At 36.0% G+C, this 18,665-nt stretch overlaps 1 protein-coding gene across 39 annotated transcripts in view; it reads right to left on the bottom strand.

Annotated features, from left to right (window-relative positions):
- The window catches only part of LOC101711305 (calcium/calmodulin-dependent protein kinase type II subunit delta), a 342,306-nt gene that overhangs the window by 67,820 nt on the left and 255,821 nt on the right, over positions 1-18,665 (bottom strand). For 23 of the 39 annotated variants that reach the window (XM_087199257.1, XM_087199272.1, XM_087199285.1 and 20 more), the window contains exons 6-7: positions 15,418-15,490; positions 600-702 (exon numbers count right to left, since the gene is read on the bottom strand). In XM_087199257.1, coding sequence (XP_087055383.1) covers positions 600-702; positions 15,418-15,490 — 176 coding nt within the window. Of the gene's footprint in view, positions 1-599; positions 703-14,384; positions 14,458-15,417; positions 15,491-18,665 lie in introns of all 39 variants that reach the window. The other 16 variants (XM_087199258.1, XM_087199273.1, XM_087199286.1 and 13 more) reach the window with 2 other exon arrangements.

Below are 18,665 nucleotides of genomic sequence, written 5' to 3'. Positions count from 1 at the left end.
GAAACAGTATATTCATCATAATTTCAAAACAATTACAATTTTAGTGAGACAATTGGCACATTGTCAAGTAGAAGGTAATTAAGATGAAACACATTTAAATATATGACAGAATTTTTAAAACAATCTTTAATTCATTAATACCAAAATAGGTGAAATATTTTGTATTTCTGAGTACCTATTTACATTAAGTACTACTTAGCATCATGTGAAGTTGTATGTGAATGATCGACTTCCTCCCAAATAAAAAAGTATTGTTGGATTGTAATCCTATTAATTATTAATACAAGATTGAGTTTCTCACCCAACTTTTATGGAAAAAATATTAATGTTCTCCCATTAACGTTTTCCTTTAAATTATTTCTAGATTACATAGTAATTGAATGCAAGTCCAATATCTTAAACTTAGTCAAGATGTTGCTGGGACAGAGCTGGGGCTGTAGCTCAGTGGTAGAGCACTTGCCTAGCACCCATGAGGCTGTGGGTTTCTGGAACAAATATTTTCAACATTTATACTTGACTTTGGCTACAAAGTAGGATTATAAAGCACAAGTTAGAAGCCAGAAGACCCAGGCAACACAAAGGAGAGTTGCACTACTCACCAAACCATGCCTGCTGGTCGCCTTGAACCTCTATGGCTAAGCCAAAGTCGGCCAGTTTCACAGCTGCTCCCTTAGATTTGCTAGCTAAAAGCAAATTCTCAGGCTTTATTGAGAAAGAAATAAAAGAGATTAAAGTGAGAACCTATTTTAAATGGCTATTCAAAACTAACAAGAGTTTAACAAAATTAGGGAGGGGGAAAAAACAAGTCATGCACTGTCGTCTCTCCTGGAGCCTGCCATTGCTAAATCCCAGGGAAAATATGGTTAGAAATTATTGCAAATTATCATATGTGCAGGCTTCAAACAGATATGCAAGTGTAGGGGGAGGTAGTGGGAGAAGGGAGAGAGGAAAGGGATGACAGCACCTGTCTGACCGGCTCATATGCTTCCAGGGACCCCTTGAGGTGCAGCACGGCCACAGACACTGACTTAGAAGCCTTACAGAGCACAGACATCTTCAGCAGAATGCAGCTTGGCAAAATGGTAACAAGAGTTGGACCAGTCTGCAGACATTTGGCAAATGGAACTGCACAAATTAAATCCTAGTTGACTTTAAGAGTTTGGACCCAAATGGAGTGTTTTAGATTCTTCAATGTTTCCAAACAATTTCTGTACCAATTTTGGAGACTTACTCTGAATTATATATTAAAATTGCTCTCTTTAAGAATTTGTTTATTCTTAAAGACAGAAAAAGTAACTACTATTTGCCAAATGTTATAGTTAGCTTTTTTCTTTATAAGCCAGTTTTAAAAACATAATTTACATTTCTTTAAAGTGTGATTCAAAACAGTACTTATCTATATATATGAGAAAGATAAATTTTATTTTCTTGGGTATTTATCATCACTTAGGGACTGATAACTCAGTTCTGGAATAAGGCTGTGTCTACACCACTGTTTCCCAACCTGTGCTTCAAAACACAATGGTACTGTGAAAATCAGCACTGGGAAAAGTTCTTCAATTCCACTGGATTCTCGGTGTGGATTTCAAGAAATGAAGACACAAAATGGCTAGGAAAAGGAGGCTGGTTAAAATATACAGTGAAGTCTACACAACCCAGCTATCTGGATGAACACATGGCTGGATTGGTATACATATGGGTGAGTGCCTTAAAGGCTTCCTACTTTGGGATAACAAGAGAATTTGGAGTCTGGGTCTCAGGACTGAAAAAAGTTGGGAAGCAATGGATTGTACAAGTGCCAAAACTACTGTCTAAAACTCCAAAAATTCAGTCAGTTAATTTTGTTTATATATTGTCAAACAAGAAATTTTACTTTATTTTTGTCCAATTGGCTACTTTCATTTCCTTTTCTTACCAAATTAATCAATTCTGTTGGTTGTTTTGACCTTGTGTAAACACAGCCTAATCCATTATTTAATTCATTAATTAAGCCAGCCATGCAAAAGAGCAAAAACTCCATAACCATAACTTGGAAGAAATTAGGTTAAATCTACAAGAAATTGGAGTTGGGGCAAGTAAGTTTTAATCAAGTACCAGACTTCTTCAGGCCATTGCTGCTCACTGCCATCAGATTCATCGCTATTGTGAGGACTATAGATGTGAGGAAATCTTTGAAAGTTTTTAGGGCTGATAGGGTTTTGAACTACATCTACACAAAATATATAATTTAATTTGGACTTGAGGATGAAGATGTCTCAGGAATATGAAAAATCTTCATGCTGAAGTAACTTTCAGTAAATCCTAACATTTGAAATTATTTGGAACTCTGATTATTTGTCAGTATACTGAAGTATCTGATCATGTTAAATTTTTCATATTTGATACTTTACTTTCACAACTGAAATTTAAAGTCCGCTATATTTGTGCCTTTTCTAATTTAATCAAGATAATTTCTAGCTATTAATTTATGAAATAAGTAACTTGGACAAATCACATCAAACCATAAGCAACAGCTGATTCTATTTCTTGGTGACCTTCAGATTCAAATGCACGAAAACATCAGAGAGGTCTTCTAAAAACACATTTGACCTAATTTGTCAGCCACAGACTCATTCAAGGAAAGAGTTCTAATTACTTAAAAAAAATCATAGCCATTTTAGGACTTTTAAGTTAAGTGGTACTGAGCAAAAGCCATTCTCAATAGTGAACAAACTTTAAAAAATATAATACGCTTTTACTCTTATCACTAAATAGAAAAGCTTTGGGGCAGTGCTTTATACATTCTATCCTTAGACATCATGTTTGCCAATTCAGAACAAATCATACCTGACCTCAGCATGACTGGGGCAAACCTTCAGAAGTACAGATGACCTAGGAGACCTTACTTTAGGGCCTTGTGAGTCATCCAGGAAAAGAACAGATCCATCTGGATCAGTGTTTCACCTTAGATCCATGAAGATTGTTCAGCTGCAGTTATGGATAGGAAAGGTAGGGCTCTTGAGGGAGATTGTATGCATTTAAAAATGAATAGCATTGCAGTGGCTTCACACTTAGTTATTGCTTTTAGGCAAACCAAAAATACAAAATGACGGAATGCTAGCTGAAAACCTGAATGTTATTAAAGGATCATTTGCTTTTTAATGTTTCATCAAAGATTGCTTTAAGCAGCCATGAAACATAAAGTACTATGCAAATTTGATTTCTACATAACTCTTTGGAATATATTGGTTTGAATAATCCTGTCCTCGTGTTCTGTGAGAGGTAGGAGGCTTTATCACTGAGAATTTTTAAAGAAACACATAGACTGAAAGTAAAAGGATGGAAAACTGTTCTCTATGCCACAGGAGCCCAGAAGAAAGCAAGGGTAGCAATCTTATTTACAGACAAAGTAGATTTCAAACCAAAACTAATTAAGAGAGACAAAGATGGTCACTACATCCTTGTGAAGGGAACAATCCAAGAGGAAGAGATGACAATCATAAATATATATGCACCAAATAAGAATGCCCCCAACTATACACAACAAATATTAATAGACATGAAAAATCAAATAAGCACTAACACAATTGTAGTGGGGGACCTCAATACCCCACTATCACAAGTAGACAGATCATGTAGACAAAAAGTTAACAAGGAAATTCTAGAAGTGAACCAAGCTATTGAACAAATGGACTTAATAGATGTTTACAGAGTGTTCCACCCACAAAATCAGAATACACATTCTTTTCGGCTGCACATGGGTCATTCTCCAGAATAGACCACATGCTAGCACACAGGACATGTCTAAGTAAATGTAAAAGAATTGAAGTTACCCCCTGTATATTATCAGATCATAGTGCAATAAAATTGGAGATCAGTAACATAAGAAACTGCAAAACCCCAACAAACACATGGAAACTGAATAACACCCTCTTGAACAACCAATGAGTCACAGAAGTAATTAAAGAAGAAATTAAACAGTTTCTACAAGTAAATGAAAATGCCAGTACAACATACAGGAATCTATGGGACACAATGAAAGCAGTTCTATGCGGGAAATTCATAGCACTGAATGCCCATATTAGGAAAACAGAGAAAAGTCAGATAAATAACCTAATGCAGAACCTCAAGCTCCTAGAAAAAGAAGAGCATAACGAATCCAAAGCTTGTACAAGAGAGGAAATTATAAAGATCAGAAATCAATGCAATGGAGACTAAGAGAACAATACAAAAAAAATCAATGAATCAAAGAGTTGGTTTCTTGAAAGAATAAATAAAATTGATAAACGTTTAGCCAACCTTATCAAAAAAAGGAAAGAAAAGACACAAATACATGCAATTAAGAATGAAAAAGGTGAAGTCACAACAGATCCAACAGAAATCCAGCTGATCATCAATACCTACTTCGAGAACCTCTACTCCAATAAAATGGAAAACACAGAAGAAATGGACAGATTCCTAGATACATACGAATTGCCAAAGTTAAATGAAGAAGATATAGAAATTCTAAACACCCCAATTACAATGAGTGAAATTGAAAATGTAATAAAAAATTTACCAACAAAAAAAAGCCCAGGTCCGGATGGATTCACTGCTGAATTTTACAAGACATTTAAAGAAGAACTAACACCATTACTCTTTAAACTCTTCAAGGAAATTGAAAGGGAAGCAAGACTTCCAAATTCATTCCTGGAAGCAAGTGTTACTTTGATTCCAAAACCAGGGAAAGACCAAACCCAAAAAGAGAACTATAGGCCAATCTTCCTAATTAACATAGATGCAAAAATCCTCAACAAGATACTGACAAACAGAATACAGATGATCATCAAGAAGATTATACATCCTGACCAAGTTGTATTTATCCCAGGGATGTAAGGATGGTTCAACATTCATAAATCAATAAATTTAATACACTATATTAACAGAGTCAAGGACAAAAACCATATGATCATCTCAATAGATGCAGAAAAAGCATTTGACAAAATCCAGCACTGATTCATGATAAAAACCCTACAGAAAATAGGAATGGAAGGTCTTTATCTTAACCTGATTAAGGCTATCTATGAAAAACCAACAGCCAACATCATACTAAATGGTCAAAAACTGAAAACTTTCATGCTAAAATCAGGAATAAGACAAGGATGCCCACTATCACCACTCCTGTTCAATATAGTTCTGGAAACATTAGCCACAATGATTAGAAAAGAGAAAGAAATAAAAGGAATAAAGATAGGAAAGGAAGAAGTTAAATTGTCATTATTTGCTGATGATATGATACTTTACATAGAAGACCCAAAAAACTCCGCCAGAAGACTTCTAAACCTAATTGACAGATTCAGTAGAGTAGCTGGATACAAGGTCAACACTCAAAAAACAATAATCTTCTTGTACACAAATAACAGACTCACTGAGAGAGAAATTCAGAAAACAATTCCTTTTACAATAGCATCCAAAAAAATGAAATATCTAGGAATCAATCTAACAAAGGAAGCAAAAGAACTCTACACTGAAAACTACAGCACTCTGAAAAAAGAGATCGAAGAAGAAACAAGAAAATGGAAAGACATCCCTTGTTCCTGGGTTGGAAGAAACAATATAGTGAAAATGGCCATATTTCCAAAACTGCTATATAGATTTAATGCAATGCTGATTCAAATTCCAACCATGTATTTCACAGAACTAGAGAAAACAATCCAAAAATTCATTTGGAACAAGAAGACACCTAGAATAGTAAAAGCAATTCTAGGCAACAGAGAGAGATACCTCAAAGAACTAGGACTAGAGGTCCCATTTGACCCAGCTAGTCCCCTGCTGGGCATCTTCCCAAAAGAATTAAAAGAATCATACCACAGTGATATATGTGCCTATGTTCATAGCGGCACAGTTTGTAATAGCTAAAGCTTGGAAGCAGCCCAAGTGCCCATCAACTGGAAACTGGATAAAGAAAATGTGGTTTTTTAATAAAATGGAGTAATACTCAGCCATAAAGAATGAAAAACTAGAGTCATTTATAGCTAAATGGATGCATATTGAGGCCATCCTCTTAAGTGAAATAAATAGGACACACATGTGTAAATACCGAATAGTTTCTCTAGTGTGAGAAACTGATAATGTAAACAAGGGTTAAAATGATTAAAATGAATAACTGATAATTTGAAATAGGAAAAAAGGTCCAAAGATGAAGAAGTGAAGGGAGGGGAAGGGGAAAGGAAAAGAGGGAAAGGAAAAACTATGAGAAAAGAAAAGAAAAAAAGGAAATCTATGTAAATAGGGAGGGGTGGAGGGGGTGAAGGGCCCACATGTAATTGTGAAAAAAATAAGAACCAAGATATATCATGTACAGGTACAAACAACCAATGATAAATGTAAATGAATTGTATAACTAAAATGTACTAATAAAAGAACAACAACAAAAAAAGAAACACGTTAACCAGGACAGGCACATTTATTCTGATTTTCTTGACTCACTCCCACCCAAATAGCCTCCCAACTTGAAAATACATTGTATGACAAAGTTCATTGCCGAGTAGATGAGACCGGATTCTAATTGTCTAAAGAAAGAGAGATCATGCCGGGGATTTAGCTCAGTGGTTCTGCCGCCTGCCCTGCAAGCGCAAGGACTGGAGTTTGATCCCCAGTACCGCCCCCCCCCAAAAAAAAAACAGAAAGAGAGATCATTTGTGGTTATATTACACCAAAGTGGGAAAGAGTAGAGACTCTCGCCTGGTCTGTGGCTGCCTCCTTAGGAAGGATCATCACTTATTTATTTGCTACTATCCCACTATATTGATTTTCTAGCATGAATGAGAATGTATGGTTAAAAACATTGATCTTCTAATGCAGCTACAGGTGACCATGCAGCAACATGATTTAGAAAAAAGGTGAGAATCTTGGTTCGTATCCTGATTCTGAGTATATGGGTTGGGACAACGCACTGACATCTGTAACTAATAATTAGTTTTATCCTCAAATGAACTTAGAAGGCTACTTCACTATGACCAGTGTCCATGGCTATTTCAATGTGTAGAACATTTAATATTTGGAACGAATGGTCAAAACCTGATAAATGTCATGATTAATGAAGCTAACTTCAATGCAATCCATTATGTTAGTCTTTGTCTATTGAGATTATCTCTAAATTCCTACAATGCAATCACTTTTTAGGTTGGTTCTTAAATAGATTCCACTGACATTCTCACACTAGGTTTTTCCCCACCCCATTGCTTCCTAATGATGCAGGATTTTCCATGACATCTGGTCTCAGTGCCAACAACCATTTATAGCATATCAGCTGTAATGAGTAGCAACTGTTTGCAAGTTGTATTCTATACTTCTGTAGGCATACAACTTCTGTCAACAGGACCCCAGATTTTCTTAAAACTGTTCAAATATCTCAAAGTACCTAAGGCAAGTTGCAGAATCACTTTTATAACTGAAAGAGATTCGGGAGATAAAATAACTCAATCTTCTCAGTTTTTAAAGGTAGGAAGGAGGGAAAGTCCAAAAAGATGAAGCCAGGACTTGAAGCTAGATTTCCCAATTCCTTTCTTTGAAAGATGTGATACTGAGGAAGCCTTTCTGATGGTATGAGAATTGCTCATTTTCAGAAGGTAATCCATTAAATTGATATTTTTGGAAGAATCTGAAGCATTAAAAAATACTACCCATATTCAAATAAAACAAGGAGAAAAGTTATGACAGTTTTGATCTTGCTTCTTCATCATCATCTTTATTAAGTAACTGACTTGGCAAAAGCTGTGATTGTCTTTAGCATTAGAAATATGAATTTTTCTGTGCATATATGTGATAATAACCTAACAAAACTCAATCACTAGGAATACATATGTGAAATAATGTATTTTTAGTTATTTCTGTGCTTTTTTTTTTGAATAGCACATTGAACTATTATTACATATATTTGATTCTTACATTCCTTTAGATATTATTTTTAAGGAGTGCAAACTGTCTTTTAAAATTTCTTTCCCCTATTGAAAAATATCAGTATTTCAACAGGAAGTTAACCATTTTCTGCCTTCATGGATTTTCACTCACTTTTTTGTTGCCAAATAAGGTGTGAAGAGGGAGAAAGGAACCCTTCTCCATTGTTGGTGGGAGTGTAGACTGGTGCAACCACTGTGGAAATCAGTATGGAGAAACCTCAAAGAACTAGGACTGGAAGTCCCATTTGGCCCTGCTATTCCCCTGATGGGTATCTTCCCAAAAGAATTAAAAGAATCATACCACAGTGATATATATGCACCCATGTTCATAGCAGCACAGTTTGTAATAGCTAAAACTTGGAAAGAGCCCAAGTGCCCATCAACTGGAGACTGGATAAAGATGTGTTTTTTTAATAAAATAGAGTACTACTCAGCCACAAAGAACGACAAACTAGAGACATTTATAGCTAAATGGATGCATATTGAGGCCATCCTCTTAAGTGAAATAAATAGGACACACATGTGTAAATACCGAATAGTTTCTCCAGTGTGAGAAACTGAAAGTGTAAATAAGGATTAAAATAATTAAAATGAATAACTGATAATTTGAAATAAGAAAAAAAGGTCCAAAAGGGTAGAGGAAGTGGGAGGGGAAGGAGAAAGGACAGAAGGAAAAGGAAAAATTACGAGAAAAAGAAAAAAATGGAAACAGTCTTTGTAAATAGGGAAGGGTGGAGGGGGTGAAGGGAGGGCAGGGGAATGGGGAAAAAATAAGAACCAAGATATATCATGTGCAGGTACAAGTATCCAGTGACAAATATAAATGTACTGTATACCTAAAATGTACCAACAAAAAAATTTAAGGAAAAAAAAAGGCGTGAATAAAATTCTCTAAATAAATTAGATCAAGTTTTGCATGTCTTGAAAAGCTTGAGTGTCATGCTCACATTTTCACTTGTGCAAATAGTACAAGTGAGTGTAGCTTCTATCTTTTACATGGAGCAAATGCCTGAATTCAGCTAGGAACAAGGAGTTCCTAGCTGATGTGTATGCTTAAGTTTCAGTCAGGTAGTACTATTTCTGTTGTCAAACACTCATGAGCAGGTTCATAAGATTCACTCTATATTCCTTTCCTGTTTCTTGATTTACTTTCATGTTATCAGTACATACTTTCAGGTAGATTGAAATAACTGAAGTGCAACTCCAGTGTGGCAATTTCCCAGTATTTCTCCACTTCTTGGTACAGACAAGACACTCAGTAAAAACTATAATGACTACATGAATTACTGAATTTTTCACATACACAGTTTGTTTCTTAAATATCTGAACATACATTATATACAAAGGATAGGTGATTCTGAGGAAAGCAGAATATTTGTGTTATTATAATTATTCAAGATGTAGAATTCACAACTTGATTTATATTCTACACAGAGTTAACAAAGAATTACTTAAATGCCTCTCAGCACCTACTTCCTACATCCCTGAGAACTAATTTCTCTTCTGTTCATTAATTTATTCCCATGAAGTAGTCTTTAAAATGTACATATTATTTGATTCTTACATTTCCTTAGAAATTATTCTTTTTTTTGTTTGCTTGTTTGTTTGTTTTGAGACAGGGTCTCACTATGCTGTTCAGACTGGTCTTGAACTTATTATGTAGTCCAGACTGGCCTTGAACTTGAAGTGATCCTTCTGCCTCAGCCTACCTAGTGCTGGGATTACATGTGTGCACCACTATGCCTGGCCCTTAGATATCATTCTTCAAGAGTGTAAATTGTCTTTTAAAATTTCTTTCCACTATTGGAAAATATCAGTATTTCAACAGGAAGTTGATTATTCTCTCCCCAGATCTGCAGTTATTCTCCTAATTGAAACATCTATCTACCTACCTGTTCTCATATTCATCCATCCAATCCTTCTGTCTGTATAATGATTTTTCCATCACATAATATCATTATTCAGAAGGAAGATTCTAGGAAAGGCTGCATTCTTTGCAATTCATAGGGTGACTTGTTGCTAAAAGATTCAGTTGTGTGAGGCCTCTTGTCCAAACTGCTGCTCATGATGTGGTTTAGCAACTACTTCTGCTATATTTGAGCTAAAAAAAAAAAATCTATTTTGTGTGAAATATAGTTATTTGAAAACACAGAGCTATATAACTGTATCTTTTTCCTTCTGTCAACTGATTCACAGAAATTGTATTCTCCAGGTTGCTGAGTGAGAGTACACATCTGACCTGATATCCCTCTATTTCTCGTAACATCAAGAACTGTCACTTATTACTGTAACTTATCTCTGACCTAACAGTTTTCTGGATGCAATTCTTGTCTGACATGCTTTCTCTTTTCTGTGACAAACATCACCAGTGCATTTCAACATATTTTAACTCCATGGACTGAGGAGTTCCATGTATCTGCACTTAAGACAGAACCTCAACTGCTGTTAATGAAATGTCTGATGAATGTGAGTTCCTCTGTTTTATATCTGAACTTGAAACTAGTAGTTCACAGTCAATACTAAGTCTCTTTGTTCTTTATAAATAATCTAATTTTAAGCTTCTCAAACTGATTGTCTTCCTCCTTCCTTCTTTCCTTTTTGCCTTCCTTTGTTTGAGACAAGGTTTTTCTTAAGCCTCTAAATTGCCCAGGCAGGGCTGGAACTCAGAATCCTTCTGCCTCTCTGCCTCTAGACTGCTGGAATTACAGGAGTGTATCACCACACCCAGGTTTTTTCATGTTTATTTTGATCCATTATTTGTTCTCTGTGAAAGTTTTTAATTCATCCAACTAACTGAATTGAGAAATGGTAGTGATTAGGTGTAGATTTAAATCAAATGTTCTGGGCACAAATCATATCTTAAGCTGAATGACCTTGAACAAGTTCTTTCACTCCTGGTTGCCAAATTTTCCTTATGTGATTTGAGGGCGATCAGAGTGCCTTCATTATAACGTTGTGCAGATTCACAAAATACAGCAAAGGTACACGGTAAGTTCTGTATGAATCACAAGCAATTACCATTTTTATTATTAAGGTCCTGGCTTGATCCAGATCTTCCCCCAAACTAGTCCTATCCCTGAATTCTATCCATAGTTTTATTGTCATTATCTTTCCAATACTACTGAGATATACATCAAATGGTCTCACACTGGAAGTATCAGACAAGACTGTGGTCCATGGACAGATTGATGCTAATGCTGATACCTCTCTACCTTGTGTCTTCTCCTATTGTTTGTTTCTGGTACATCCCCAAATTGCCTGTTGTGCCACAGATCCTGGTGATTTTCCCTCTGGTGGATTCCAAAGGGTAGGAGTTAATCAAATATTCAAATGGTGATCTCTATTCTGAAGATTTTTTATCTTCTTTATGTTATCCAAATGTTAATTAACATAATTATCTATTAAGACTGTTTTTCATATTATGAATGTATAATTTACATACACATATTTTGAACTTCACTACTTTCTAAACTGAGGGAATATGTTGAAAGTATCTACTAGATTAAAGCCCTATGTTAAGTGCTGTGGGCTGCTATGCTATACTATGCTATGTTAAATAGCTATTGTTTTGGGAGGGGTTACAAATTGTACAGTACCCATATATATTCATAGGTGCCTTTGATAATGACAGTAAACATTTCCAGTGTTTTTCCCTCACTTATATGGAATAAACTTTGTGCATTAAAGATCTGAAATGTACATCAATTAACATCTGAATTGGGATAAGTAAATGAAAATTTATGGATAGAAGACAAGCCTGGTGATGCACACCTGTAATCCTAGCACTTGGGAGGCTGAGGCAGGAGGATTGCTGTGAGTATGTAGCCAGCCTAGGCTACATAGTGTGTTGAAAGCCAGCCTGAACAGCATAGTGAGACCCTGTCTCAAAAAACAAAACAAAACAAATCAAATCTGTGGATAGAAACAGTAATGGCACCTTTTTTGGTTTAAAGCCTGGTAATGCATCTCAGCATTTCACCTCCCCTTGCGTTTTATTTTATTGGTAAATGTGCTATTAAAAGTATATATTTATTTCATTTATCTTGAGAAGGCACAGAACAGAGGCAGGGATTTAGCTCACTAAGGTGTGCATTCATCACCTCTAATGCACAAGTTCTACACTCTTACTACGTTTATGAAGTGGTCCACTGAACCAAGCACTGAGAACTAGACTCAATGGCATGAAGTCTTCCCAAGTCATCAATTTGCCAGAAACTAGGACAATAAATTATACCAAGTTCTTCCAAAAGTTCATTTCTGCTCTGTCCCAAGATCAGAATAAGAATGGAAGGGAAAAATTCTTTCCCCCATTGAGAGAAACTCAGTGAGTAATACATCAGGCTCTTTCTTTTGGTAGTAAGTGTGTCTACAAGTCACTTGCCTGAGTTTTTAATTACCTACTTTAGTTCATATGTTAGAAAATGTATTTTTCTTCACAGACTATGTCGTAGGTCACTGGCATCTCTGATTAACGTTCCAGTCTTTGAAGGGCTCAGTGAAGTCCAGGCACATACAGAAATTCCATCTCATGATCCACAAAATTAAAGTCATGGGACAGCATTCAGATTTTTCATGCTTGGCTTTTAGAGGACATAAGTAAATAAAATAGAGGAAAAATTTTCAAGTGATATATTTATTAAAATAGATTGTCTGATAAAATAGTCTTATGTTATACAGGTCCATATAGGAGTGTTCACTTAAAAGGAAAATAGTGGTGAAGTTTCTGAGATAACAAAAGGGGAACCATCTGCTACACATGGCCAGTAAGGAATTTCTGAGGTGACTGGCAAAGGCAGTGTTTCAAAGGAAACATTGTTTTTGCTTTATTGTAATAGGTACGTTTTGTAAGTGCTAGCAGATACATGAAGTCCTATCTTCACACTCTGGAAGAAAATGTTCTTAACCATACCTTTGCCTTTCTGATAGTTAAAATTTTCAAAATCAACTGACATTAAAGGAAGATTCTAGAAAAGTAATTTGAAGTTTTGCTTAAAATCACATTTTCATATATAATAGGTAATGTGAAATAGGAAGAAAAGGGGCAAAGGGGAAGGAAGTGGGAGGGCTAGGGGAAAGGATAGAAGGGAATAAGATTAATAAGAGAAAATGGAAAAATAGGAACAAAATCTTTGTAAATAGGGAGGAATGGAGGGGTTGAAGGGAGGGCTGGGCAAGGGTGAAAAATAAGAACCAAGAGAGATTATGTAAAGGTGCAAATTTCCAATGATGAATGTCATTATATTGTATACCTAAAATGTACCAATGATTAGAATGAATAATTGATAATGCAAAATAGGAAGAAAAGGTCCAAAGGGGTAGGGGTAGTGGGAGGGGCAGGGGAAAGGAAAGAAGGGAAAGGAAAAATGATGAGAAATGGAAAAAATGGAAATAAAGTCTTTGTAAATAGGGAAGGGTGGAGGGGGTGAAGGGAGGGCTAGGAATGGGGAAAAATAAGAACCAAGATGCATTATGTAAGGGTACCATCCCCAATGAGAAATGTAATTGTGTTGTATACCTACAATGTACCAATAAAAGAATTTTTAAAAAATCACATTTTCATATAACTAACTTGTGAAATTTAAAGATCTATTCTTCTAGCAAATGAAATTATAGGTTTATAATTCACTATAACTAGAGGAGACTGCATAAGATAAAATAGTCTAGGTCCTTTCACTGAACACATACGGCATTAGACATTCTACATTTGCCACCTTTGTACCCAAGTCTGGAAAATGGTGATGCTACCAACAGAATCAAAACTATATAATACTATCGAGTGCATTTGCTATTTCCCTCACCCTGAACTATTTCATTTCTAAGTGATCTGAAAACTTCTTGTCCTCAATAATAACAGAAGCTGAATGAAATCTGTATTAGTAGGTATCCATGTGAGAATATATACTACATACACATTGTATGACTGTGTATGTCTTTTTCCATGTTTACTTTTAGAAGATACTAAGACTTGCGCCCCTAGCAATATAAATAAATGAAGAACCTAGAAGCATCTCAATTTTCAAGATTAATGGTAGGGAAAGAGAATGTCAGAATTCAAAATGGCACCCAATCACTTGGGCTAAAAGTCTATGTAATAACTCAATTTATAATTTTAACAATAATTTACACAATGTTAGGTGTGCATGGTATGAGTACAAAATAGTATGTTTGATCAATGCCCACAGTACAAGTTTAGAATGGAGAAGAGATCATTGGTCACATTCAATTCCACCCCTATTCCCTATATGGCAACCGATTTATTATTAGTGTTAGGAAATTATTTCTAACTAGATACATAGGGATTTATATGTCTCAGGTGTGTATTAGAAAAGACATGAAATAAGATTGTGGCAAGGGGAAGTATTTTATTGCTTTATTGTTTATATTTTTGCCCTTACAAACATAATTGCAGCTGAACAATCCTGAGGAACTGTGTGGTGCTTTATCTTGTCCAGCAGCATTACTCACCTTCAGGTCCCGATGGACTACGCCCATCTGATGGCAGTGTAGCACAGCCTCCAGGATCTGCTGAATGCAATGACTGCATGCAAACACCAGGGGGCGTGTGTTAGTTCCAAGCTTACACTCACTGTCTGTATAACCTCAGAGAGACTGGGTTCAAGTGCAGAACTAGCAGACAACTGGAGTATTTAAATCCTTCCATAATGTACACATATTGCTCAAGGAGAGTGACTACTACCCCAGGACAAGTGAGGATATTGCCAGATGTGAGCCAAAATGTGAATCCACTTGTTCTCCCCAAAATCCTTTTTAACACTAATTTAATTTTATTCAGGAGCAAATTTCCTAGTTATAAATTCTTCCAGGAAATGAACTAGAACATAGATATAAGGTTTGTAGTTGTGTTCTGTCTCCATCCTATGCACAAAATTTATTTTCCTATTTTTCTCTCACTTTTACAGTTTTGTCCTAAAAGCCGTTCCATTAGCAGCTGTTCCATTAGCAGACCAGGTTAAATTAGGATATGTAATGAATTTTTTATAAATCATTAACTTTATGTGGTTTAATTTAGCTGGCAATTATTATCTTTTTGCCTCAGGATTTGTCGGACTCAAATGGAGCAATGCGTAACCAGTTGTTCTGCTATAGCAACCCGTGGTCTCAGAACAGAAGTGGTGTTTAAATCTACAGGCAACATACATCACAGGCCAAGGTGAGGTCCAGCAAACGCTGGGCATTCAGGAAGGGCCGCTCCACATGGCTGGACTGGTTCACTGCTTGGAAACAGAACCTGGTGTATTTCTCATCTTACACCCCCCACCTCAACCCCGCCGCCGTTTTCCCTGCTATGATATATATTGAGCCTGTAGAGAAGCAAACTGAAAGAGGCATCATGCATTATCATTTTGTTGGTTACTTGTTTCAGGAAAATGTCAGAAAAGGCAAGGGAACCATTTCCATACAGCCTCCCCTCTGCCCTTTCCCCGGAAAACAACAAAGAATCTCCTTTGATTCAGATTTACAGACTCCATATACTGACCTTCAGGTCCCTGTGCACTATGCCATTTAGGTGACAATGATTTACACTTTCTAGAATCTGCTGTATACAATGACTGCAAAGATACAAGGGCAGAATGGAAGGGAGAACATTTTAAAGGCACATAATCACATTGAATACGAAATAAAATGAAAGTTCAAACAAAACAAAACAAATGAAAAATTATACTGCTTCACTTTTTTAGCTTTACACTGGAATTAAATGTCAAATAAAGTTAATTCTGGTTATAACAAAAATGACATCCAACATAGAATTTGTGACATGTTCAGACAAAACAATTTGAGCTGTGTTTTTTTTTACTGTAAATCTATAAATTAAATCATCTATATATAGAAGATGAAATTTCCATATTCAGGAAGATAAATTTATAAGTAGTCCCAAAATGCTCTGGGAAAAACATCTCCCAGAGATACAACATTTCCAGATATTTCTCAGACACATCTAAACTGTTTAAAATCTGAGGTCACAATTAAACATAAGTGTTGAAACAAGAGGGTAAAGGCAAATGAAGTGGCAGGTGAAACAAGGGTTTAAAAAAAAGGGAGTGACACAGCTACATTGTTTTTTTTTGAGACAGGATCTAAGTTTCTGTCTAAAATCTATCTAAGTTACTTGCCCAGGCTGGGCTCAAACTTGTGATCCTCTTGCCTCAGCCTTCCAGAGTGCTGAGATTACAGGCCTGAGCCACTATTCCCAGCTTCAAGTTCATCCATCATACATTTATCATTTTGACTTAGAACTAGCGATTCCTATATAATGCAAGCCTTCAATAACAGAGGGAGAACTGAAAGTAAACTGGTGACTTGAAGTAAACCCCACTTCAGTATGAGAATACTCTGTGGAAAGGCTGCTTATTACTTTGTCAAACCATACAATTTATGCTATTCTTATTAAAGGCTCACTGATGTCAAGTAGACTGCTAATTAAATTGTAGAGGAGAATTCTCTGGCCTGGCACCCACAAGGTCTCATGAGCTGTCACCTGACATGTCATAATGTAGAACACATCACACGATGAATTCTGTGCGATTCTAATGCAAATGTGTACAGAACCACATTCAGTTAAGGATGATGCAAACAATTTGGTAAGGCCACTTCCAATCATTTCATGTATAAAATATCATTAAAGAAAATTATTGAACTAAAACTGTAATTGGTATATAATTTATTACATGTAAATATAAAAATATTAATCATAATTGTGATTTTTCTAGTTCTAACTCTATTAACAGTACCACAAAAACAGCCTCCCATGGGTGGTTGATGACTATGTAGCTCATTTGAGTACTGGTCATTATTTTTAAACCATGAGGCTCTTTTATGATCATGTTCACTTCATATCCTTTATTAGGATTATTTCTTTCTTTGCTTTGTTGTTTTTTTTTTTTGGTACCGGAGATCGAACTCGGGACCTTGCGCTTGCGAGGCAGGCAGCAGAACCACTGAGCTAAATCCCTGGCCCTTTCTTTCTTTTCTTTAATCATAAGGATAATTTATTGGCCCTAGGGAATAATGGGAAAGTAAATAAACAAACAATATTCATATTATATGAGCTATTTTTTTTTTTATCAGGATAGATTCGATTCTTAAATTTTCTTTTTCAGGGCTAGAAATATACAAGCTTGGCTAGCATTCTACAATAGAGCCACACCCCTTGTCCCCAGTTCTTTAGTTACTGAGAGCAGTAAGAAAATGACTTTTATAAAGTTGATTAATTAATTTGGTGCTAGAGGTTGAATCCAGGCCCTTTGCACTGAGCTACATTCCCAGCTCTTTTAAAAATTTTTTTATTTTGAGATAGGGTCTCACTAAGTTGCTAAGTTTCCCAATAGACTCAAAGATACTATAATCTTCCCACTTCAGTGTCCCACAGTGCTAGAATTACAGGCTTGTGTCACCATGCCTGGCTCTGCAAATGCAGTGGACCCTTGACTTATGAACTCAGTCTGTTCCTGAGGGCTGGTTGTAAAACAAATTGGCCAACTGAAGGCTCAGTCTCCCCTACACTGGCTTCAAAGTCTCTCTCCTATTTGCAGGCAGATATCAGCATTCTCCACATGTGTAAATACCGAATAGTTTCTCTAGTGTGAGAAACTGAAAGTGTAAATAAGGACTAAAAGGTATAATGGATGATGTGAAATGGGAGGAAAGGGGGCAAAGGGGAAGGGAACATGGGAGGGGTAGAGGAAAAGAAAGAAGGGAATGGAATTAATATGAGAAAATGGAAAAATGGAAACAAAGTCTTTGTAAATAGGGAGGGATGGAGGAGTTGAAGGGAGGGCAGGGGAAGGGGGAAAAATAAGAACCAAGAGAGATTATGTAAAGGTGCAAATTTCCAATGATGAATGTCATTATATTGTATACCTAAAATGTACCAATGATTAAAATGAATAATTAATAATGCAAAATAGGAAGAAAAGGTCCAAAGGGGTAGGGGAAGGTGGGAGGGGTAGGGGAAAGGAAAGAAGGGAAAGGAAAAATTATGAGAAATGGAAAAAATGGAAACAAAGTCTTTGTAAGTAGGGAAGGATGAAGGGAGGGGAGGGGAAGGGGGAAAAAATAAGAACAAAGATACATCATGTAAAGGTACAAGATCCCAATGAGAAATGTAAATGTATTGTATACCTAAAATGTACCAATAAAAGGATTAAAAAAAAAAAGATATCAGTGGCCCTAGGCTGGGGATTTAGCTCAATGGTTTTGCCACCTGCCTTGCAAGTGTAAGGACCCAAGTTCGATCCCCAGTACCAAAAAAAAAAAGAGACATTGGCCCAGGATTTCTCAATTAACCCCACACATGGAAAGGATGTTGTAACATTCCTTCCAGAACTCTTTAAGGGTTAAATCTGTATCTGAGACCTTCTAGAAGCACAAGTGGCCAGCATTTGGGCTGTAACTCAAGACTTTGTGAATTAAAACTAAAATTCCAGTTGTAACCTAAATTGTTGGTATGCCAGGCTGGTTGTAACTCAAGGGTCCACTGTACTTCAAGAATATCTTGCTTATGCTTGTAGTAGGGAAGAGAATACTTCTTTTCTTTGATTTCCTAGCCTAGAAAGTATCTATGGGTACTTCTCAAATTTAATGCAAATGTGCATATTAAAAGATCCAATAGTGTCTGTCCTATTATTTATAGGGCTCTGCAGTAGTAAAAAGAGTCTCTGTCTTAATTTCAACCAATACTGTACATACCTAATGCATGTTTAATATAACATTGACACGTAAGATAAA

This window comes from Heterocephalus glaber, unplaced genomic scaffold, assembly GCF_053883595.1.
Source record: "Heterocephalus glaber isolate CG9 unplaced genomic scaffold, H.glaber_assembly_v1.0 deba00001690, whole genome shotgun sequence".
Taxonomy (NCBI): domain Eukaryota; kingdom Metazoa; phylum Chordata; class Mammalia; order Rodentia; family Bathyergidae; genus Heterocephalus; species Heterocephalus glaber.
This window is presented reverse-complemented; position numbering and strand designations above follow the sequence as displayed.